General features: G+C 41.8%; 1 protein-coding gene across 5 annotated transcripts in view; it reads right to left on the reverse strand.

Moving 5' to 3' along the window:
- Positions 1 to 23,749, reverse strand: part of mctp1a (multiple C2 domains, transmembrane 1a) — a 119,932-nt gene that overhangs the window by 24,930 nt on the left and 71,253 nt on the right. For all 5 annotated transcript variants that reach the window (XM_079337691.1, XM_079337690.1, XM_079337692.1 and 2 more), the window contains 6 exons: positions 20,317 to 20,419; positions 19,375 to 19,477; positions 18,683 to 18,784; positions 18,084 to 18,158; positions 15,667 to 15,786; positions 8,100 to 8,216 (listed from right to left, as the gene is read on the reverse strand). In XM_079337691.1, the coding sequence (XP_079193817.1) occupies positions 8,100 to 8,216; positions 15,667 to 15,786; positions 18,084 to 18,158; positions 18,683 to 18,784; positions 19,375 to 19,477; positions 20,317 to 20,419 (620 nt within the window). The remainder of the gene's footprint in view (positions 1 to 8,099; positions 8,217 to 15,666; positions 15,787 to 18,083; positions 18,159 to 18,682; positions 18,785 to 19,374; positions 19,478 to 20,316; positions 20,420 to 23,749) is intronic.

Raw genomic sequence — 23,749 nt, forward strand, 5'->3', positions numbered from 1 at the left:
AATAGCTTTTGTCCCTTTTTGTTTTTCATTGAAATAAGGAGGGAAACTATGTGGCGGCTGACATAAGCCTCTTATGTAAATGCAGCTTCCCACACAAACAAAGAGGAGTTCAGAACAGCAGAGTTGAGAGGGTAGAGTCAATAGTGTGTGTTTGTGTGTGTGTCTGTGCCATCAATAGCTCAGAGTCACTAGGGCAAAGTGTTGTGCATGGCAATCTTCGTTTTAAATAAGTAACTGTAAAGCAACTGGTTATTCCCACTTCACTCAGACTCCATCAGTGTCTAGACAAATAAGCTTGACTAAGTATTCACAGTTCACGTTCTCATTATTGATACAGAATGCTTTCACAGCTACAGTGTACGGATGCAAGAGAGGGAATTCTTGCACTCAGCCGCGGCAAAAGATGTTGATATGATACTGTAAAATGAAAGCCTACTGGCATCTCTAAACAAATGAACTATAACTGTTTATAAAGTCATCATGGTTCCTCCGAAATCCTTTCACCCGTGCCAAAATACAAACATAATGGATTCCTCCGCACAGAGGCTTTGCAAGGGCACGCCTGGCACACGCTCCGAACTTTAAACAAAGGGAATGAGCATGAGCTAGCTGGAGAAGCATGACCTAGAGAGACAGAGAGAATGATAGAGTCGTTTGTCTCCCTCTGCTCTCTCCTCTATTGCCTCTGGTTACAGGGAGAAGTCATGTTTCCTACAATGAGACACGGTGTAAAATTAATAAATAAAAAGACACGGAACATGTCATCTGCCCTGAAGATTGCCATGGCTAAATGTGTGCATTGAAGCTACTGTCTCTGTAAGGGAGGATATAAATTACTTCAGTGCAGCCGATGAATTCCTAACATCTCTCTCTCTCTCTCCCCCTACCTTCCTCACTCTCTTTATGCTCTTTCTAAGACCTGTTTGGTGTATGATATCATTTGTCTGTTTATCCCTCCATTATCATGTTGTTTGAATTACTATCATTACAGCACGGCAGCATCAAAGCCTTGCTGTCGACAGGATCGTGTAGAGCTCGCGTTGCCTGCAGAGCTGCTCCAGTCAATTCAGTATCGACTAAGGTGGGGATTAACATATTCACACCTATTCAAATGATACAGGGCTGATGCAGGCTACTCTTGCAGATTACACTGTGCCTCACAAATACAGACAAAGATGGTGATAATAAAAAATAAACACAAAGAATAGATGTGAGTGCAAGGACATTGAGAGTTCAATAAGCCGTGAAAGTGTGAATACGTCTGTTTGGCCTGAGTGGCCCGAACCGTCAAAAAACTATTTAAAGGAATTAAGATCAGTGCATTGACATGCATTCATTTATTTTTCAATTTAACTGTATTTTGAAATTAATGGCTAGTTCTGTAAAGGACAGGAGGCTTTTCATTCATATGAATTGGAAAAAGTATGGAATTATATATCTGTATGTTAAAGCTTCAATGACTGGAATTGAATGTACTGTATGCTTGATGAATATTTCACAGCATTGAACAGTCCTACAACCAGGATTTAAAATAAAAACTCACTCTATAGCTGTATAATCTATCTACACTTAATGGAGGCACAAAGAAGAGTTTGAACAAGACTTGGCAAGTAAAGCACCAAAAAAAGATACTATGAGTGGATGGCTGCTACTTTCATGGAAGAAAAACAGAACAAACCCTGTCTGGATCAATGAAACAAGTGCACACACACACACACACAACTAAAAATCCACTATATGGAGTACTAGCCGCATCATTTTCACCCTCCATTGAAATGCCTCTATACTTGCCCCTCTCTTTCCCTGGCCAAGCTGAGTTCCACTATCTCCCCTTCTAACCTTCCCAATGACAGCCGCAGGGGGAATTGACGGTGAAGCAGACATCCCGGCGAACATGAAGATATACTTTCTCTTCTCTTTTTTCTCCCATTCCTCTCTCCCTCCCTCCATCCTCCTGCTGCGCTTCCTCTTTGATACGTGAGGGGGTTTTAACCTCTCCAGCTGCTGAGGTTTGGCTGACTGGCTGGCTGGGGGATCTCAAGGCCCTACTTGGTATGCACCATCCATGAGTGTATGTGTGTGTGTGTGTGTGTTTGTGTGCATGTGCATATTGCCTACACCACAGTTTCCACAGACTGGGGGAAGGGTTGTGTGTCTGATAAGGGCTGCTGGCTGAGCCTGGCTGACCGACGCAGGCCCTTCACAAGCTGTCAGAGCCTTGGCCCTCAGAGGGGGGCCCTTCCATCTTCACTAACCCAGCCAGGGCTCACCCAGCAGGGGGCTAGAGAGGGGTGAAGCTGGGGTGCGACCAGCGCTGGAGGCGGGGGATGGGGGTGATAAGGGCGGCTCCATATTCATGAAGAAACACCAAATCTGTGAGTGCATGAAAAGATTGAGATGTAGGATAGTAATGAGAGCAGCTCTCTCACAAACATTCATGTCTCAATGTTTATTTGCTGACAAATTCAGCAAGCGTGTTCAGTCAGAGACGTTTCACAGGAAATCACAAATCTACATGCTCCACTGGCAATGTTGAAACAGTCGGTAAATACAGTAAATTCAGGGACAAGATGTTTATCTTTCTCTGACGAATGACACCATCTTGACTTTGTGTATATTGCACTTTGTTGTGGAAAAGAGAGCTAGAGCTGGTACACACGTAATGTGCAATCTATTGGTACACACTAACATCTGTTGGCTTTAGCTGTTTATTCCGCAAATCTGAAAACAACTACAGCGGGTTTACTGTATAGACAAAACAACAGGAAGCACTGAGGCAGAGACCCCGAGCTGCTGACGTTGTTAGCAAAGAGCACAGAAGGTTCAGTGTGATGAAGGAAGTTAGACAAATGGGGGGATTGGAGGAGAAAAGACAACATGATGAAAAGGGAGGCAGGGAGGATTCTGCCGTGCCATTCCTGATGTTCCCGATGCTCCTGTCCCGCTTCAAACTCTGCCCGTCGCCTGTCTTTCTGCCTGCCAGCTTGCCATCCTATCTGCCAGTTTAGCAGAGACAGGGAGGCAGGGTGAGGAGCAGAGAGGAGCGCAGTGATGCCGGGGCGGCACGAGGGAAATCAGTGGGGCACAGGCGCTCACAGTTAAAAGTGACGTGACCTTTTGATTTTGTCACCTGTCACCAACTGCCATGTCTGACTTCGCACTGAGGAGTGTCTGCCATCCACCGCTGTTTTCTTCTGCCTCCGTCTCTCTGAATGCCTCTCTGTCTTTTTCTGTCTCCTGCTCCCACTCCATCTCCTTTTCTCTATCTCCTTTTCTCTCCTTCGAGTTGCGGTATTAAGAAGGGAAAAAGTGGAGGTGTGACTTTCTGCAGGAGTTGAGGTATAATAGGCAGCGTTTCTTCTTTTCCTTCCTGTTCTCCTAATATTTACTATTCTCTACCTGTGTGGTGCGTGGCTCTTAATGAGGGCAGATGTCAAGGCAGTGTGTTTAGAGGCGCAGAGAAGCAAGTTTGAGATGCAAAATCGGGGAAAAAATAGAATAGATAAAAATGACAAAGAAGTCTTGTTCCACAAATGATCCAATGTTTCAACAGTATCAGAGATTATTACTGTCTTGGAAAGAAACCTGATTATTGTTCCACTAATAAACAAGCTGCTGCAGTCACAGTGAGTGCCTCACAGTCAGAAAAGTAAAAAACTACTAAAAGTAGAAAAACATGACTTAAAAATAACAGAGCAAGATAAGAATATTAGTTGAAAGCAAATGTCAATTATTTTGTATTAAAGCTTGACTAAACTCTAGCAGGGTTATAAGCTCTGTATTTGTTTAAATGCACATTGATTTAACACAGGATGTAGACTGGATCCATTATAGTCAGTCGTACTTCGCCATCGGAGGCATGTCTTTAAGTGTGGAGTATGAGTATCTCTAAACCATTAAGGTGTTCTCTGCTGTAATGGCATGGCGGATCCAGTGGGTGAACCTATGTAATGGTCTGAAGCATAGGATAAAGAGGATGGTTCTCCAGTGTCATGAGGCCTAATTGCCTGTCATCCTGCGGTAAAAAGAGACATCACTTTGCACTGTACGTGACCTCTACGTCAGCCTGAACTAAAATGAACACCTTTGTAACATCTGGTTGGAGTCTTTCTGGGCCAACAGAATGGCTCTGTCTCTCCTCCTTTAATCCCATCATATATACTTTTGTAGGCAGGCACATCAGGTGACTCCAACAGATGAACACATCTTGTTCTCAGCTAGCAGAGCAGATTGTCCTCTGTCGGATCCAGCCCAGCTTACCAGCAGCTTCCTCTGCTAAAAAGCTTAGGATGGATCTATGCCCTCAAACTGTTCCAGGTTTCAAAACATGACAGAGCGGGAGAGGAAAGGGTCATTTCATTTACTTGCTCCATCACCTTGTTAGAATAAAAGCTAAGCAGAAATACAGGATGGGCCTTCCTTTCTAGTATATTTTCAGCCTTGAAAGTCAACTAAAAGAAGTTCTGCCCTCTGCATGTATTCAGAGGAGTAAGAGGTCCTCTTCTTTGTTTGTTTGTTTCGGTGAGCATGTTACAGCATGACACACAGGTCAGCTAACAGTGTTGAAGAGTCAGGGTTCGCAGGTCAGACTGATACATGATAAGAAAGGAGGTCGGTGACCTCGCTGGTGCTTCGCTCCCTTTAATCGCTGTTCAGAGGACGCTCCGACTGCTTAGCAGCAACTGGTCAAGGTTGGGGCGAGGGTAAGGAGCCCTGATCCGGGATCTGTTTGCAAAGCACCATGTAACCACACAACACTCAGTGACCCTGAGTGGTGAATTACAGCGTGTAGAGAACACTGTGTTTGTTTATTTGCCATTGACAGAGCTATGGAACGAGGTTGCGGTGTAGAATCAGAGTAGGGTCCTCACATTGAACCCATCAGCATGAAGCATGGATCTTCATTTTATTAGAAAGTCTGTGCTCAAGTGTACACTTTATTTATTTATTTTTTTCGCTCTCGTTCCCCTTTTCCCTCTCGCCCTTCACACTGAGTTCAGCAGAGATTCTTTTGGTATTACCCTCACAGTGCTCCGGATGTTGACCCCTGCTCCACTCAGCACAATGCTTTAATTTGGTGTGTTGTTTAAAGTAATTAGAAAGCCTTTTCCCCTTGTTTTTCTTTTCTATTCTTTTCTGTTCTCTGCCAAGTGCAAGAGGGAAATGTTGAGCCGTCCATGACTTCAGCTTGATAAAGATTCGGAAGAGAAATCCAGGGGACCAAGAGAGGAAGCACAGAACGGAGAGACAGTATGCACTAACTGCACCGCCACAGATTGGGAAAACCGTCTGAAAACAAACAGGGACAGAACTCGGGGGATACTTGTGTCAGAAGATGAGCGTTACAGTGTACACATTTGCAAACACAAGTGCCTGACAGTAGTGAATGCTCACCCTAATGCACATTATTTTCACTGTATTTAATACAGTTTTAGTAACAGAGCAGGGAGAAAGGTTTCACAGTCACCATTCCTACGACAGTAAGATTGCAATGCAGAGAAAAGAAAGACAATGACTGTCGCAGAATCTTCTTTGTGTGAGCCGTGTTGCTCTGTTCTGTTCAGCACGAGTGTCACAGAAGCAAGAAAAGGAGCATTAATGGTGCTAAGCTTTGACAATTAATCCCACTTTCAGGGAATATAATGTGGAAAAGACTGTCTGCATATGTATGCAACCGCCTGCGCCCAAAGACAAATGATAGAAATACACTTTTTTTAAAACTAACATGCACACAGATAAGTTTTACCTTCATGTGCACACACTCTCTTTTTTTTAGTACACACATGTCCACAAGGATCCAGAGTTGGAGTGACTCACACATGCACATGTTTGTGTGAGACTCTCCAGTTCTGCCTGATTCATAGCCGTAGAACAAAAAGAAAAAAGCAGACTACATCAGACAGCACAACTATCATCACACAGATAATATATAGGACTCATGAATGATGCACATTCGCTTAAACATCATATACTGCTTATTCTCTTTTCCTTACACGGCACATTTGCCTCAGACTATAGCACCACAAGCATGAACCCACTTCTCTTTATACGCTCCTATAGCCAAGGACTGACACTCCAAGCTACACAATTTCCTGATTGTTAGAAATACTCAACACACTCACTTAAAGGTGTTGCTGATTGTGTACATATTACAGAATAGAGACATATTATTCAAAGAAGGTCACAAATAAGTCTTTTATGTCGTCGGAACATTTTTTGGCCTTGCTGATCTATTGAGCCCTGCGCCCAACGACGTCAAGTACTTAGAAAACAGAAAACATCAGCCACACTCGGGAGAACGTAATGTTCAAGCAACCTTCATCTTAGGTTGTGTTGGCAGAGGGATCCAAAAGACAAGCTAAAACAAAAGCTACATGAAAACATGTTCTGTTGTTTCAGGCAAATGTTTTCAATAATGACGCTTTCATCATTACAAAAATCGAAGTTACAGTCGATTTTAAATATGTAGTCCAGATTGCTGTATGACTGTTAAGTACATATCCAAAATATAAGTGTTTTGAACAGTGAAATTAAAAGACCCAATCTCACCCCATGAGTAGGTGTCCATATCCCCTCTCATCAGCGAGCACAGGAAAACTTTGCAGCATTGTTGCAGTGAAAGGCACTAGCAATACAAGTACTAACAGTATCAACATTTTGTAATGTTCAAATTAATTCCTATTCCATACTTGACACACAATAGTCTCTTTCAGCGAAGAGAGAAAAACAATTCTGCATGAAGTAGGAGTTACATGTACTTAGTCATATGTGAAGTGAGTGGCACATTATGGGAATATGTTGCTTCAGATTAATTATGAAGTGCATGGGAAAAGAATATCATTAGGGCTTGATACTAAAAGGGGGATGGGGGGGTCTTAAGTCTTAAGGCATCTATGATTTTTTTGTCAAGCAATGTCGCCATCTACAGGTGGAGGAATATTCCCTCTACAATTGAGGTCTGAGTCATTCAAAAATTGAGGGTTTTGTTTGGACTTGGACATACTGTATATAAAATGACCAAAACTCAATCATTTACTTAAATAACTTTATTCAATGTAAATATGCTAAATATGATTATGTACTATACATTCATGTAAAACTGTCATTGTCAAGGAACCTTTTGGTCTGCGAAGAGGTTTCTCTTCCAAATTGGATTACTGATACTTTTATATAACATAGACTCTTACAAATAGAGACGACAATCTCTGAAGACTTACCAAATAAATGTGTGTACGGGGTGATAAAAAGTTCAAATGTGATGCATTTCAATCACACGAAGCAGTGCGATTAAGTTCATTATTCATCATTATTTAGATCCCTTACAGATCTATTTTAATCCAAGCAAAAGACTCCATATGAAGAGATAGACATACAGGATATATACACATTTAGGAGGCAGAAGACTGCAGAAAACTCTGGGTCTGTTCACTGGTTATTTCCAACAGAGTCTTGGAAACAGGCACTTATTAAAATTAATCACATCATTGTTCACGCTCACTCCAGAGTCCAGCTTTCTCTCTTGGTTTCATTCTCTGCTCGGCGAATGTGCCCGGCCATGATTAAAACATGTCTGTTTCTCCATGACATTGCTTTGACATCATTTAATTGGTATAAGAGATAAAAATAAATGAATTAAATAAATATACCAGGTAAGTGGCGTAACATAGCTCAAGGTGACAGCCTATTATTCCTTCCTTTTCTTTGCCTCAAAGAAGCTAAAGTGAGAAATGTGAGATTTGCACTGAGTATGTGGCTCCTTAAGGGGCAGATGGAGGTTGTTTTTTTAAAAGAAAATCAGAAGAGATTTTTGAAATTCAAGTCCATTTTTTGCAAAAGTTTAGAGCTGCAATTTAACCAGCAGTTACGGTATATCTTAAGTCAGTTTTCATTTTATGCTGTTTTTCAATAGAAAGTTCTCCATTATTTGTGAATCTATAGTGATCATCTTCACCTCACTTAACGGCACAAACATGTGAAGACTAGTATCAAAGGAACATAATGCATGTTAATGTGATTAATGCTGTGAACAAAGCAAGAGCTGAACGCAAACAAGGCTTCTACAGTGAAATGAAAGAGGTGACCATGAGGTTAGCACTCACCACGTCTTGTCTGGTATCCTTCCCTGATGCAATGAGGATGTAGTTCCAGGCCAAAGGCAGCAGCAAAGCCAGAGGAATCATGTAGAGTTCAAAGTTCCATACGACAATGACAAAAAGCTGCAACGATAGAGAAAGAAAACAAAACCTTCAGCAAAAGAAAAGTGAGAATAAAAAAAGTGTGAAAACGTGTGTGTGTTAAGAATGTATACGTATAAGACCTCAAATTGACCCTGATGAGGCAAATTCCTGAGAACGTACGCAGACCATATGTGCAATTTCAAGTAACACACATTGCAAGTCATTGATATGCAGAATCATAACTACCATGGAACAAAGCGTTAAAAATAAACTGGGCAACAACAATAGGTACAGGCTCGGTGTCTGTGAGCCTCAGTTCAACACCCTGACCCGCGAGGCTCCGTGGGCCTTCAGCTGAGGAGGACCACGGTGAAGAGGATGAGTATGAGCCGTCACAGCCTCTTTCCTCCTTGCCAATCATCCCAGAGAGCGAGGTCATGTACTGTTTTCAGCCGCAGCACGTCAAAGCTGACCCCTCCATACTCGAGACCAAACCCAGGCATCTGACCTCGCACACCCCACACCCTGAGTCCCTAACCCTGTCACTCCAAGTCCCAATACCCTCTCTCCCAGCCCAAAAGACTCACATGCCCCATCTCTAACCTTCACTGCACCCATCTGCCAAATCCATAACCTCTTTACCTCCCCTCTCATCAGCAGACAAGAAAAGTACCATCTGAAAATTAACCTTTCCCTAAACCTTGGATTCTGGTTTTGGCAGGGCTGTTTAGCCTCTGAAAACAGATCACTGTGGCGATTGAGAGAAAATGTATGTGGGAAAATGAAATGTCTAACTGGCTCTTCTTTACTTAGACCGTGGCATTGTGTCAGTAGTAAATGCGTATTGTGTAGACTGTTTAAAAAAGTTTAGCTGGAATAGATTTTTAGGAAGAAGAATCAGAAACAAGTAGATCAAAATCATTCTACCTAATTAACTGATTCATAAGTATTTTTTACAATTAAAAAACTCAAAGGACAAATTATATTCAATGCTGTGTCAAATACTACATCTTTTTCTAGCAACAATACTTATCAAATCCAAGTACGAAAAAATCCACTATTTACAAAATGAACACAAGATGTGAAATTAATTAACAATCAGATTTGATGGGAAATGTTTCAGGCTGTTGAAATTGAAACTATTACTGAATAAAGCAGATTCAATATCTGTGCACCAATTACATGCTTTCCTGTTTGGCTGAACAACAGAGAGAAAGCTTGATCATCAACAATTACATTGTTTTATTTCAGTGTTTAACAGGAGGGAGAGACAGGAAGAGAGAAGAATGAAAAATCAAGCTCTTCATTGTGTTTACACTCCGGGGTTAATGTGAATATGAGGTTCAACAGCCCCTCAACACGGTGTGATGCAGGTCTGCTGTTACTGCAGAGGAGCCGGTCGGACAGACACACACAAACTTTGCTGGAGGTAATACATTTTTCCTTAAACATACAGAGAAAGGCAAATGCATCCGACTATCAACACAAACAACACGTCTCAATTAGAACACAATTAAAGACGTTTTTTTTCTCAAAGAAAAGTTTGAAAAAAAAATTGTTTCCAAACATTGGAGTATAATTTACTTACTGACAGTAAGTGAACAAAGAAAAAAAAAATACAGACATAAATTAAACATCAGAAATGTCCAGTGCATTTGCATAGTGCTCCCAGAAAGAAGTTTTTTTCAAATAAACCTGAGTGGCCTTGGTGCAACAAACAAATCTCCCAAAAGGATCCAATCCTCTCTCAGGCTCAACTTCTCTTTCTCACCTACAAAGACTCTTTTCTCTGATACAGCTGTGTGGGAGAAAATTTAAAAAAAAAAAAAAAAAAAAAAACTGTTCAATAATTCATACTTGTATACTAATAAGCAAAACAACTATTTCCCTTCATACATTTAAAAAAAAACTTTTTTGGTGTAAGATCAGCAAAAGAAATTTGCATACAAACACAACAATGCATCTTCACACGCAGTTTCTCTACAAAATTCTAAAATCATGCATCATCCTTTTTAAATGATCATAGTTCACAAATCTAAATAATGTCAAACATAAACAAAGACTGGAATAATCTCTCAGTGAACAATGTGGAAACTAGGTAAAGAAACACGACGAGAATCAAACAAAGGAGCGCTCTCTTGTTTAAAACCTACTCTGTTAGAAGATATAAATAACTGCACACTTACAAACATCTTCATCAGACACACAGGGTGCTCCTTTGAAATACTCTGCCATAAATATCATTTACAGCAGGCATAGATTGTACTGTAAATATATTAAGTGTCTGGCTCTCTTATCGCTCACGGTATCGTTGTCACACAGACAAATTACTTGTTCCTCACTATCCTAATGTTTATAAGAAACCTTAAATCCTTCTTTTGTGTTTTTTTTCCTGTTAAATGTATCTTTCATCTCTCTTTGCCTGAGGTTGTTTAACCTGTCATCCTTCTTCATTCCTCCTCCGTTTGCTTATTGTAGCTGAGGGGGAAGTTTTGACAGGCAGCTGGAGGAACCGGACACCCAGGCTCAGCAGTGGCTGGCCCTGCCCCGTCTCTGTGCCCCCCGGCTGGGTAATAGGGGCCCTGCAGTGCACGGACCTTTCCACCAAGACTGGGCGATCACAGCCAACCCCCGCTGCTTCCTACACCAGATAGCAGGCTTCTCGCCTGGGGAAGAGGGAGTAGGAAGGAGCCTGCTGTGGATGTCAGTGACCAGAGAAAGGCGGGCAGGAAAAAAAACACCGCAACATGCATGTTCAAAAGGGAAAGAAAGAAGGGGAAAGGGATAAATGAAGCTCCAGATATAGTCTATGGGTATAATTTGAAGATGACTCGGTGTGGTAAAAGGCACGGGGATAGTTTTCTGTGATTATCTGAACAAGGACACTTATGATGCTCTGCTCATGCTTTCTGTTTAATCCTGCTGAATTCTTACCTGTGTGGTGATAAATTAATTCAAAGACATAGTCAGTGTGTGTCTCTTTCTCTAATTGCACTTCTATATTATTCCAAATTATTGCAAATTAATTTTAAAAGAATTAACCAAACAATGTATTTAATCATAAAACTTTATCACCCTTTCTTTTTTTTTAAAAAAACGGGTGTGTGCTTCAACAAATCCAAAGGACTCAAACTAGAGAAAAAAACTCTTCACTTGTCAAAAGGAAAAAAAAACCTTTCACCTGTCAAATCTGGAAAACCATTTCAAATGAAGTTAAAGGCAACATTTGAACTGGGCAAACTTCACATCTCCGAGTGTGTTGAATTGAAATGTGATGTGTTATTAAAATAGACAATCAGAAAGCAGGAACAAAGTAAAACCATGGCAGCATCATTTGTAGAATTTTGGCTAAAATACTAATAAACAAAGTCAGTAAACTCAATTATTTTGACAGGTGTTGTAGTTTGAATTAATTAAAGTGTTTTTGATGCTTTCTCTTAATATTAAGAAACCCCCTGCACACAAGAAGATATTACTTACGTTAACAAAACATTCCAGTCAAAATGATTTATTCAAGCACTCAGTGCGGCATGTTGACAGTGGTATCTTGCATTATTTGTTTCAAAACACACCCAGCGTCCTTGCAGCTCTGAGCCGAGGCACTGTGGGAGGGTAATATTCAGTACTTTGGCTTACATTAACCACACACCAGGCTAACTTTCCCTCTGCTCTGTCTCAGTGGAGTGAAACTGAAGTTTGGATTTCAGAGTTCCCCTTTATCTCTCTTACATCAATTTCTATCCTGGCACTAAGTGTTGCCAGATAGCAACTAGAAAGTCCTGTTAAGTTCGAGGGAACGAGAGAGGGAGGGAGGCTTTGTCCTGTTTGTGACCGGACCTGAGCATCATTCTGTGGTACTAGACTGCCCCCTGCTGTTCTCCTGGAGAACATAGATCTTCAGCACAATTAATGCTGCTTGGATAAAAAAAAAAAAAGAAAAGAAAAAAAAACAGCCTGAATGACTAAACCCAAAGTGTCAAAGGCAGTTATTTTTAAAATCACAGAAACATTCAAATAAAGTATCCACCATATTCTGGCCACAGTACAACAGCTGTACCAACTTTATGTAATGATACCGTGTACCTGACTTCTCAACAAAAGGTTTTTCTGTCTCTGTCAAGTCTATCTCTGGTGATTAAACTCTGACTTGGTATTCTGTGTTAGTCATGCCACTATATTTCAACTATCATTCGTTTTGCAAATCAGGAGAGCAGTAAAATGTGAAAGTATATCTTTCAAAGCTGTCCCTTGCTGTGGGCAAAGACGAACTCCCGACTTTAAAACTTTTAAAAGTTAGACAGGTTCTTTGAAGAGGAGTCAAAGGAGCAATTTAAAGAGACCTGGAGTGGTGTGTACCACTGACTGCTATGGTGTCTGTGCACTGTGTGTGTCTGTGTGTGCATGTCGATCAAACTGCAAGCCAGACATGTGCAAACACACACACACACACACACACACACTCGAATAGTTGCTTCTGTACCTGTCTTTGCTTTTTTCCCTTTTTTATTTCAGCAGGGTGAATTTTTATCTAAATGCAAAGCAGGTGATAGGTGCTCCAGTTTCCTCTAGAAGTAGCTCCCTTGTCTGGGCTCTCTTCCTGATAAGAGTCCTACTTTGCCTGACATAAAAGAGCCCGGTATCATTTCCCCTGCCTCCCCAACAACCCCCAGCTCCCTGCCCTCGCCCTTCCCCAAGCTTCACAAAGCTGCCTCTATTTGCTCCCAATTCAGGGCCCAATTGCAGATAAAGTTACAGCAAATTTGTTTGGAGGAAGAGCTGCTGAGGCCTGTGGTCCCTGGGGCAATAACAGCCTTGTCTTGCTGGGCCGTGGGGAGAGCTGGCAGCAGCAGGAGAACAGAACCCAACACCGCTCGGCCCCACAATGGCCTCAACTCTCCAGGAGGGAAAAGCAAAGGGAGAGGAGGAGAGGGAGAGATAAAAAGGAACAGGGATGGATGCACAGATAGAAGGGAGAGACGCTCAGCTTGCAGGTGTGGAGAGAGGAAGCAGACGCTTAACCCCGAGACAGGCAGACGTAGACACTGAGACCCTTTCACACACACACACACACAAACACACGTACACACAGACACCACCCATCATGCAGGACAGGAGGTAACTCCAGTCCCGTCCATTGTGCCAACGCCTCAGGCAAAGCTGCCACGGTGGCTGATTCACTGTCGGGATGGGTTGGTGACAGCAGTGTGGGTGTGAGAGGGAGAGAGAAAGGCTGCATGTGAGACTATGTGATATCACTCTTTCTCTCACATGCACACAAAACACACACAACGTACACACTAATCACAGCTGGCCCTAATGAGCGATGTGTACTCGAGCTGGCATTGCAAAAATCGTGCAGAAGGAGGGAAGACATTTTTGAGGGTTTTTATCGAGGAAATGTTGTGAAGTGACAACTGTATGACAAATGCATTTTGATGCTGCGATTGCATTCACCAAAACTAAAAATAAAAGTGAGAGCACACCCTCCTCAGGCTTCCTTAACAGTTAATAAGTACACACATCTGTAAGTTTAGAGGTTGAATTACCCACAACTCCACCTCTGTAGCAACAGCCGTGTTCGAAAGTTAAGTGTAACATCTGTCTAGAACGACTGCCAGACAGAAACACACGTGCACATATGAACAGACACACATGCCCGTAATCACACACAGCCGTACACCTTCATGAACGCACCACCTTGGCCAGATGGCCCCCCATAAAAACCCACTTAAAGAGATGAGCGAAGTGATTAAGAGGCCTCTCAAAGTGAGGGAGAAATGAGAGAGGGATGAAGAAATGGAAGGGGAGGGAGTACCTGTGTAGAGCAGAGGCTCTAAATACTCTGATGCTTTTAGCTAAGTGCATACTCCTACGATAACAGACTCCCAAAAGAGCGGGGGAGGGGGGGGGGGCACAATGACACCTAAATTTCAGACTTTCTATAAACTAGAAAACGCTACGCCCTTGGCCTAGATACATCCTTTACCGTCATCTGAATATTTGGAATTAAAGTAAGTACAATGAGAAAATGAATAGTCTGCACAGTAACTCAGAAGTGGAAGTGAATGTATTATATGCTTTGTTTTCAGAATGGTTGAAAAGCTATGCAAGGCAAAAAGGTCTGTGTGAGACATGAAGGCTTCTCTACATCTTTGCCTCCCTATTAACTATGTAGAATGACAATTCTGAAGTGACCTTGTTTTCTGTGAATTCTTTAACCTTTTTTTTTTTTTTAGTCTGACATTTTCATTACTTTTAAAAAGATCCAGGACAAAGGCTTACATCCAGTTCAGCCTTAAATAAGAGAAACTGTCACACAAGCACCAGGCGAGCACACGGGGATGCTTGCAGACACATAGAGGGAAAATGTTAACTGATCAATACTATGTCTCTTCTGAACCGTGTCTTGTGATGACACTGTGACCCGCTGTTCAAACACACACACATACAGCATCTGCAGAGATGAAACTGGTGTCAGACAGCCAAATGTTGCTAATGTCTAATGTCTGCTGCTGTGCCCCCTCTGTAAAGGGCTGGGGCAGGGCGGGTCCACCTGTCCTGTAACTACTTAAGTCAGGACACTAAACCAGACAGGATTAAAAGCCTGCTCTGTCATCTTCAGGGTAGGAACCTCTGTGCAGCCACTCACCACCCTGCAGGAGAATGTCTCTTACTGATAGCTCTGCTGTCCAATTACACTTCACCTTTTAATACCACACACGGATGACAGGATGGAGAGAGACAGGGCAGAGAGAAAGAGAGAGAGGATGAAGAGGTGGCGGATAGGAGGAGAGAGAAAGATGCTTCCAATTGCATTGTCTGCAAAAGACAGCTTGCACTTCAATAGATAGTGTTCTTAAGCATTCTGTATGCCTTGTTTAAGATGCATCAACAACTTTCCAATCAATCCCAGCAGCTGAGCGTATATACAGACACTTGTCATTCACACAAAATGCAGGTTTTTAGTTTGAATATGAGGCTGGAAAAAGGTTTTAATCAAAAACATCATTTCAAGATATTTGAGTGTGTGGTTAAGAGCGTGTAGAGAGAGTTAGACTGTGGTAATGTACTTGAGACATCAACAATCTCTTATGTTAGAGTGCGCAATTACCAGTGAATGAGCCATACTTTTATATCAGAACTTGTTACAGGCCTTGTGAACATGATGCTCTCCTTATAATGCATGTGTGCAGATGTTAACTGATGTAAAAAGTTGTTTCCAGGAAAACTGATTATTTTCAGTCACGAGTTAAAGAGTTTATTGACCATAAATTTGAGTGTACAGCCACCTTTTTAAAGAGGGCAAAACTACATTCTGGAGATCCTTACTTCCCCCTTCATTAGAAACCTGACACAGCAAAGATGAAGGAAACAGAATCATCATCTTTCTGGCAAGTAGAGTAATTATACCCAACAGAACGTAAAGGAGCACCTGTTTCGATTCTCTTATGTTTGTGTGATCAAAAATAATAAGGGCACCTCCACGTACCACAAAAGCACAGATGCTCCTCTGTGGAGATTCCCATTCAAAGCAGCTGTTGATGTAGCAGCCTGTGTTGATCAGGAACATGATGCAGCGCCGAACTCTGTTAAAGTTGCGCAACAGCAGCTAAAGGAGACAAAACAACAAAGTGCATATTTAAAATACTGAATGAAACACAATCAGAAAAAAATGATTGTGTTGTGTACAAGATATCACACTTCATTGTTCGAGTAGTTAGCAACATGGAGATACTGTGAATCACAGTAAAAATGCTGCTCTGTGACGACAGGGAGAACTGAGAAGTCTTTGTTTGACATAATTATGATATAAGCCCAGTTTTGTTTATAGCATGTCAATATTAGCTGGCTTGACGTGTATATTGTTTTAAAAGAACAATCCAAGACACATTTTAAGCAGGAGGAAACATCTCTTTACAAATCTTTACAGAGCACACCTCTGTTAAAGAAGTTTGGGAGACACTTTGTAAGATGTTAATTGTGTCTCCTTTGTGTTTAGTTGAGGTCTGAATCCATCACAATAAAGGTAAACATGTAACATCTTAGAAGTCGGTCCACATATGACGACATTCTGTTAGTAAGTTTGAATAAGAGAGGTTCAAACCATGCAGCGTCTCGTTCTGCTGTCACTTTGGAAAGTTCACTTGAGCAATAACTTTTACAACTTGGGGATTTGCAGTTCTGACCTCACGTTCCCTTCTTTATTACAGCATTACATCACTGAGAACACCATGTTTTCCATCTTTAGATAGCTATATATGGATATGGTTCAGCGTATAGGACAAACGGTCACTTAAGAGTCTGACAAGCTAACTCAAAGTGTTTCTTCAAGTCTACTTTCCCAGTGATAAAGTTGAGTACAATAATAACAGTTTCCAGCACAGTCCCTGGATTCTCCTCCCTGAGGGTTCTCCGTGCATTCGGCCAGATAGGAGAGAGGGAGCTGGCAAACTGCTGTCCTCCCCCAGGGCTGCCAACCATTCAGGGAATAGCATAACAGCAGTGCAGAACGCAAACCACCCAATCAGGTCACCACTTGGAGAAAGTGCTCCCAAAGGACACACTGTCTCTGCAGATCGCTGTTCAGAGAAATTCTAGGCCATTATTTTACACTTCGAAAAATTGTGTGTGTGTGTGTGTGTGTGTGTGTGTGTGTGTTCAATGTTTGAAAACTGTGGGTATTCAGTGTGTCTGAAGCACTACAGTAACATCCATTGTCTGTACAGTAAGCATGTGTGCTTCCGGATTGATTTGCATTTGGTTAGGGGTAGCTTGGCTGCTTTGATGCTAGATGAGAGGAGGATTCCTCTTTCTCTATGTATAATTATGAGAGGCTTTTTGTTGCCAAACTAAGGATGACTGTATGGTGTCCTGCTGGGGACACACAGACCCTGAGGACAGCAAGACTGTGAATCATTCATTTCCACGTTCCTCAGCGCATGTACTTGATGTACATGCTGTATTCTTCTTGGCTCATTATTGCCATAACTGACTGGATAAGAATATCCTTTTTCCGTGAATTATTTCAAAGAGCGCCTTTAGTTATTCTTTACAACCACTTAGAAAAATGGCAAAGTCATTTATTTCACTCAAATGTCACAGTTACAATTAAATGGTTTTGTTTGGCAGGCAGCTTATGTGTGTGTGTTTTTTTTTTTTTTTCATTTCAGTGTGTGTGTTTCTGCACACTAAGAAGCAAGCCACAGCAGGGGAGCTGCTCCCACACAAAAGAGCCCTCACGGGGCAAACCCTCCAAAGCAGCCGGTGACATCATCATTGCGAGACGCTGACATGGGTCATCTCTATGAGTCAGAGGTGAAATGGAGATGAAAAAGGATTCTTCACTCTAGAGAGAGGTGTAGACTTGGTAGCAACAGTGAGGAAAGAAGGGAATAGGGCTGACAAAAGAATGGTTCGGGATCTGGTGTGAGTGTTGAGCTGTGCTCGACTGTGCATAGAGCAGCATTGACTGCTGAGCCCAAACGGTCACTCATATGACACGTCTGATGCGGGCCAGCCCCTACTATTCAGCCTTTTGTGGTGCCGCCACACTGAGCGGCGTGACAATGAAGTGCAAAGCAGCAGTGGCATAGAGGGCCAACTATAAGGATGGCCAATCTACTTATGCACCCCAGAGCTGACAGCTTGACATTTCTATTCACCACTCAGAGTGGATGTAAGGGCGGGAGAGATGAGAGGAGGGAGAGAGAGAGAAAAAAAAGAAAAAACAAAATGCTGCTTTTCTTTCAATCTTCCTGTTGTATCTTGGACGAACAGTTGTTGTAGTTTACAGGATGCCACTCTGCGGGATTGTTGATTTTGCTTCAGACAGCTGAGGAGGAAAGTGGGTACAAGGGTGTACACAGATAAAACATGAGGCAGAGTGGTAAAAGAGAATAGCTGTACCTGTTTGGACACTCTAGGCTCCTCCTCAATATACTTCTGCTCAATGGGAATCAATGTCCTGAGACCAGCCTTCACCTGGAGGGGGAGAGCACACACAGCTTCATAGACAGCAAAAGGTGAGAGTGATACACATCTAGGTAAATTAATGAACATATGACATCACAGGGATTAGAGAACAACTATATTTTTAAGAGTTTTTAAACACTGTGTACGATTGTAATAAGTAAGCACATGCATAGAGCGTGCCCCATGTCAGAGGCTAGAAAGAGCGCGGGAGAGAGCTGTAAGATGGCCGCTATAGGACACACACAGCGATGGTGAATGGGTGAACAAAGGCTGTTGAGAGGGAGTCTTCGATAATTAAAGCCAAAACGAGGACGAGGGACAAGGGACGAGGGATGAGATGGAAGCGAAAGGAGGGGGGACACACAAACAGAATAAAGACAACAGCAGCGCAGAGTGAAGGGGGGGGGGGATGCTGGAGAGAACAAGAGAGGGATGTAGAAAGAGGATAATGGGGTTGGGGGGCCAAAAAAAAACAAAAAACACATCGGTGGTGAAAGGGGGGGGGGGATCAAAAAAGCAAAAGAAAGACTTACAGCATTAAAAATCACGTCTATTTCGAGAAAGATGACCCCTTTTGTTGGCCCTGTCAGCTCCTTGCTTTTCAAGGCGTAGGCTTTGCGTTCTCCATTTTGGATCTGTGGGAGAGGGACATGACAGGCGTCTGTCTGGCAATACCCGGCTGAATCGGCTCCCCGGGCCACCTTTGAACCCCAGCTGCTGGCGCTGACAGGGAACCCAAAACAACTGTGGCAACTATGACAAGTACCTGTTCATTACCCAGTGCAGCTCGGCTCTGTCAAACAGAAATTAACTATCCTGGGGAATCATACTGTACAGCAGAGCACAGATAGATTACACACAGCTCTTTCACAGGCTATCTATATTTTTTTCAAACATATATAAATCCGTCGCCCTTTTTTTCCCTGAATCGCAGCGTTCATTCTTCCGATCAGTGTCATTTTCATATCATCTCTCATTCCCTCACTCTCTTTCTTCTCACCTATCAATCTCCTATTTCTACTCAGCCTCTCTTCCATCTTTTTCTCCCTCCTGTCATTGCTTTTTCTTTGTGAAATAATAACGGTCTCATCTGTGTAGTTGCAAAAATAACCTCTGCTTTTTATATCTTCCACTGTGTGTTTTCATTCTTTCTGTTCCTCTATGTACGTTCTATTATCCCCAAAGGAAAAAAAGAAACACACTCAGAAATCTGCCTTTGACTCACATTTAGTAAAGGGATAGCCACTTTTCCCAGGAAGTCTGCACTTCTGTCTCGGTCCTCGTCGTAAACAGTGACCTCAAGTACGGAGTGGATGTCCTTGACGTTGCTGGACCACACACAAAGACGAAAAACAACGGAGATATACTATGGGAAACAGTGTGGAAGCTATCACATCTTGCTTCTATGAATATTAAAGACGCACAGAAAACAGATTCAAATCTAAAATGTAAGTCATAACAAAGCTTAATATGAATACCCTCATTTACATAAATGTTTTAGAATAACCACATAATAATGCTTTATGTGATAATGAACAACTTACAGCCAGAGCTAAGTAGAACTAAAGTGTGGAGCTCATATGTGTCATCTTTTGAAAACTAGGCTAGAAAGAAGATTGCTGGTGTTATGTATAGAAAGGAGGATATGAGAGAGACGTGCACTCAAAGAATGACTAAATTAACCCGTCCCATCGCTGGGAATTCACGAGTGGAATGAAATCGCACAATATATAGAAGATACTTTGCAGAGGAAAAACGACATTTACAATTCACTTTAGCTTTAAATGAACTACATTTTAAAAAAAATGTACCCTGCAAACAAGGAGCAGCACGATGAGCTTTATATTTTATGATGTATTGATGGAGTTATTGCTTTATAGGATACAACTTGAAGTACTTTAGTAAAGCATTTGTAATTTAAGTCTAAAGTTAGTTGCCTAAAAACAGTGTTTCACACTTTAAATCAGAATCAGTTTTTTTTTTTCAACGCTCAGAGTGGAATTTCATTAATACCTAGAAATGTAAAAAAAAAAAAAAAGTATTTAAGTTAAATCCAGTATAATTATTATTATTTTTTTTTTTAACTCTCTATAATTCTAAAAAACCTTCAATTTCTGTGTCCTTTACTCGATTCAATCAAACTGTGTGTATTAGAAGAGCCACTCACAAAGTGAAGACCTTGTTCCACTCGGGGTTGAGGTTTTTATACACAGTGTGCGTCTGCAGCCGATCGTTACTCAGCTCCACTACACAGAAAGGGTCACTCTTTCCTGTCAAACACAGGACAAAAAAACACAACAAAAACAAAAAACAAGCTGTCATAATAAAATAAAAACATAAATACAGTCGAGCTCAAGAAATTCAAGAATTGCAAGTATCCAACTGCTTTGCGTCTTTTTCAGTCAAAAACAATATTATAGAATTCTCCCCTTATTGCGATTGACAGCTTCAATACTTTGACTTTATCAGAAAAGTATATATCAGTGAAACAGCAGCAAGTCGTTTCCATCAACACATTGTCCTCTGGGTTTTCATGTGAAGCTAAGCTTCAGGAAAACTGGACCCTGGGCCGTCACAAAGAGGAGGTGTGAGGGGGAGAATAGAAAGAAAACCCAGAGGACAATTTGCTTTTGAAGGCCGAAGATGTTCAGAGTGGTGTCTGAAACATAACTGCTCTGTGATTAGCGATTCCGGGTAAGCCTTACCGTAGCAACAATGATGTGAAGAAAGAAACGTGTAGAGCAGAAAGATACAACAATAAAATGAGAAATGACAGAATAAACACTTCTTCCTTGTCATTCTTTCTTCCTTTGATCGACTGAAAACGGTGTGAAGGAACATAAAAAAAAAAAACAGACCAAAATTCTAGTTTGAAAACACTAAAAGTAGAAGATGTATCTTCTGTGTTTATTTCTGGAAAATCTCTGCTGGCATTCGGTACATTGAGGGCAATCACGTTTTTTATAAATATTACTCCAGTGATATTTACAGTAATATTAGAAAAAACAACACTGATCAAACTGTAGATGTATCCTGCTGAATAAATCATTTTAGAAACTCAAGCATCACGTATAAAAATATTTGAGTGGCCTATTCCTGCCAAAAGAGAAAACATGAATACACTATGTGAGAACTTGAAAAAAGGATTCATGATTCACTCTGAATCATTTCAGTCATGTTAATTCATTCCGACAAAACTTAGTTTTGTCAGTTACGTAACAGGGCAGAGAGAGACTGCAGGGAGAAATAAAGATAATTACAGACTTATTTCTTCCTCCTGAGAATGTCATACTGCACTATACTAATCAAACCCAGTCGTTTCCTATATGTCCTCTATTTGTTTACTAACATCTCACATTTTCAATTTTCTTTGTACGCAAAGGAGAGTGAGACCAGCTCCCCATGCCTCCAGCCCACCTCCCTACGTCTGCCTCCAAATGAACTAAAAACAACAAAACTCTTAACGTTGGCTTTGATCTTGATTTTTCTTTCAAACTGTTCGGAGCCGCTGCTGCTGTTTGTTCAACTTATCACTTGAAAAGGCTGGGTCAGGGTGTTAAAAAAATAATATGTCCCACATAATTTTCACATTAAAAATACTGACAATTTTGAAGTTGTGGTAACGCTGCAATGTTGTATAATAAGACTCAATAAAGTTGGCATTAAGTTCAACACCCCCCACCACTGTGTATGTCTGTGTGCTGTGTATGTCTGTGTGTGTGTGTGTGTGTGTGTGTGTGTGTGTGTGTGTGTGTGTGTGTGTGTGTGTGTGTGTGTGTGTGTGTGTGTGTGTGCGCGCGTGTGTGTGTGTGCGTGTGTGTGTGTGTGAGTGTGAGTGTGTGAGTGTCATTGATTGGTATGATTTTCTTCAAATGTTGTGACAAGGGCAGGACATTTAGTGGGTGTGCAAAGTAAATGTCACTGTGATCAATGCAGAGCCGTAGGTGTTGCCTTTCATATCTGTTTGTGGCGCCCTATTGATGTGGCGTTGAAGGGGATATTGACAGCTAGGACTCCTACAAGAGAAAACAAGATATGTTCAAACAGAAAAAAAAAAAAAAAAAGACTATGAGCTCAAGAGGCTATTTTTCAATGCATTTCCATCGCTTTGCCATCTGTATTGCTTGGATAGCACAAACCTTTGGAACCATTGGAAATGCACTCAGTAAAAAAAAGTCAACAAATACTAATCTTTTTTTCCCCAGCATTTTGAATTCATTTTCACACTTGTGAACATTTGAAATAATTCCAAACCCTCCATAGCATAAACGATTACGATGGTGTCCCTACAATCCAGTTCTGATGAAATTTAAATGCAATCGGCCAAATTAAGAGATGGAAATTATTTCTGCAGAACCCCCACCCTCCCCCATTTTCTCTCTAATATTCTGTTTTTAATGACATGGCAGGCTGTGTTGCCGCAGAGAGCCAGTTGTTATTGGTGATGAACTTTCACCTTATTGGCCGCAAGCACCAGAGGCAGCTGTCTTAACCAATTACACGCTCAGGTTTGAGCGCCACTCAGAGATCGTCCAGGTAATGTCCGAGCAAAGCTCCTCCCCCCCTCTGGGTCCCATCTCTGAGGCGATGGAAGATGGTTTGCAGCGAGGAGCAGGCTCAAACTCATTTCAGGGTGCCCTGAGATAAGTGTGGAGGATGAATACGGCACAGAAACGAGGAAGCGTGCTGTAATTGCCTTGCAGGAATTTTAAAGTAAGCGAGGAGTTGGAGGTTAGGGAGGTAGCGCATACACTCATGGTCCTGTATGATCACAATTAATTACGAGTTAGACTCTAAAATGTAAATCAATCACATTTCTGTTGCAATGATTTTCCACTTATACATCACTTTTAATACGGCTATACAAGATTACCTACAGTAGACCTTCATGTGGCAGGAGAGGGAAAATCTACATTCAACTGACAGGTTTTGTTTTGATATCGAAGGGGAAAGAAAGACTTCTACACACTCTGTGCTGTTGCCACTGGAGTTGTGTGTGTATGCATGTGTGTCAGTGTGTGGCACTATTGAAATGTTCTTACAGTACAGCATCCACTCAGAGGGACAAGAGCTGGCAGACAAAAGGGATTGTTGGTTTTAGAGACTATTTTCAGTTATCCTACTCGGGCTGGAGAGGAGCTACTCCACAAAAACACTTCAATTAGAGAGAGAGAGAGAGAGAAGGCCAGAGAGGAGAGAGAGAGAGAGAGGAGGGAGGGAGAGAGAGAGAGAGAGCGAGAGAGAGAGAGAGAGAGAGAGAGAGAGAGAGAGGGAGGAGGAGGAGGAGGGGAGACAGAAGAGCAGACAGGCAGCTTGAATGGAACAGAAATGGTGAACTCTTTCTGTCTCACTGACCTCTCCTCTCTCTCTCCCTCCCTTTCTCCCTCTCTTGCTGTCTGTTTGTCTGTCCGTCTGTTTTCTCTTTCACCTTGCTCCTGACCCTCTCTTGGTCCAGGCTGTTAAAATAGGGTGTTCATGTGGTGAGGGCTCTTATGTGGCTCTCACAGAGCTATTGTTTCTGCCAGTGACACACACACACACACACACACACACACACACACACACACACACACACACACACAAGCGCACTGCACAGCCAA

The sequence above is a fragment of the Symphodus melops genome, assembly GCF_947650265.1.
Source record: "Symphodus melops genome assembly, chromosome: 1".
Taxonomy (NCBI): Eukaryota; Metazoa; Chordata; class Actinopteri; order Labriformes; family Labridae; genus Symphodus; species Symphodus melops.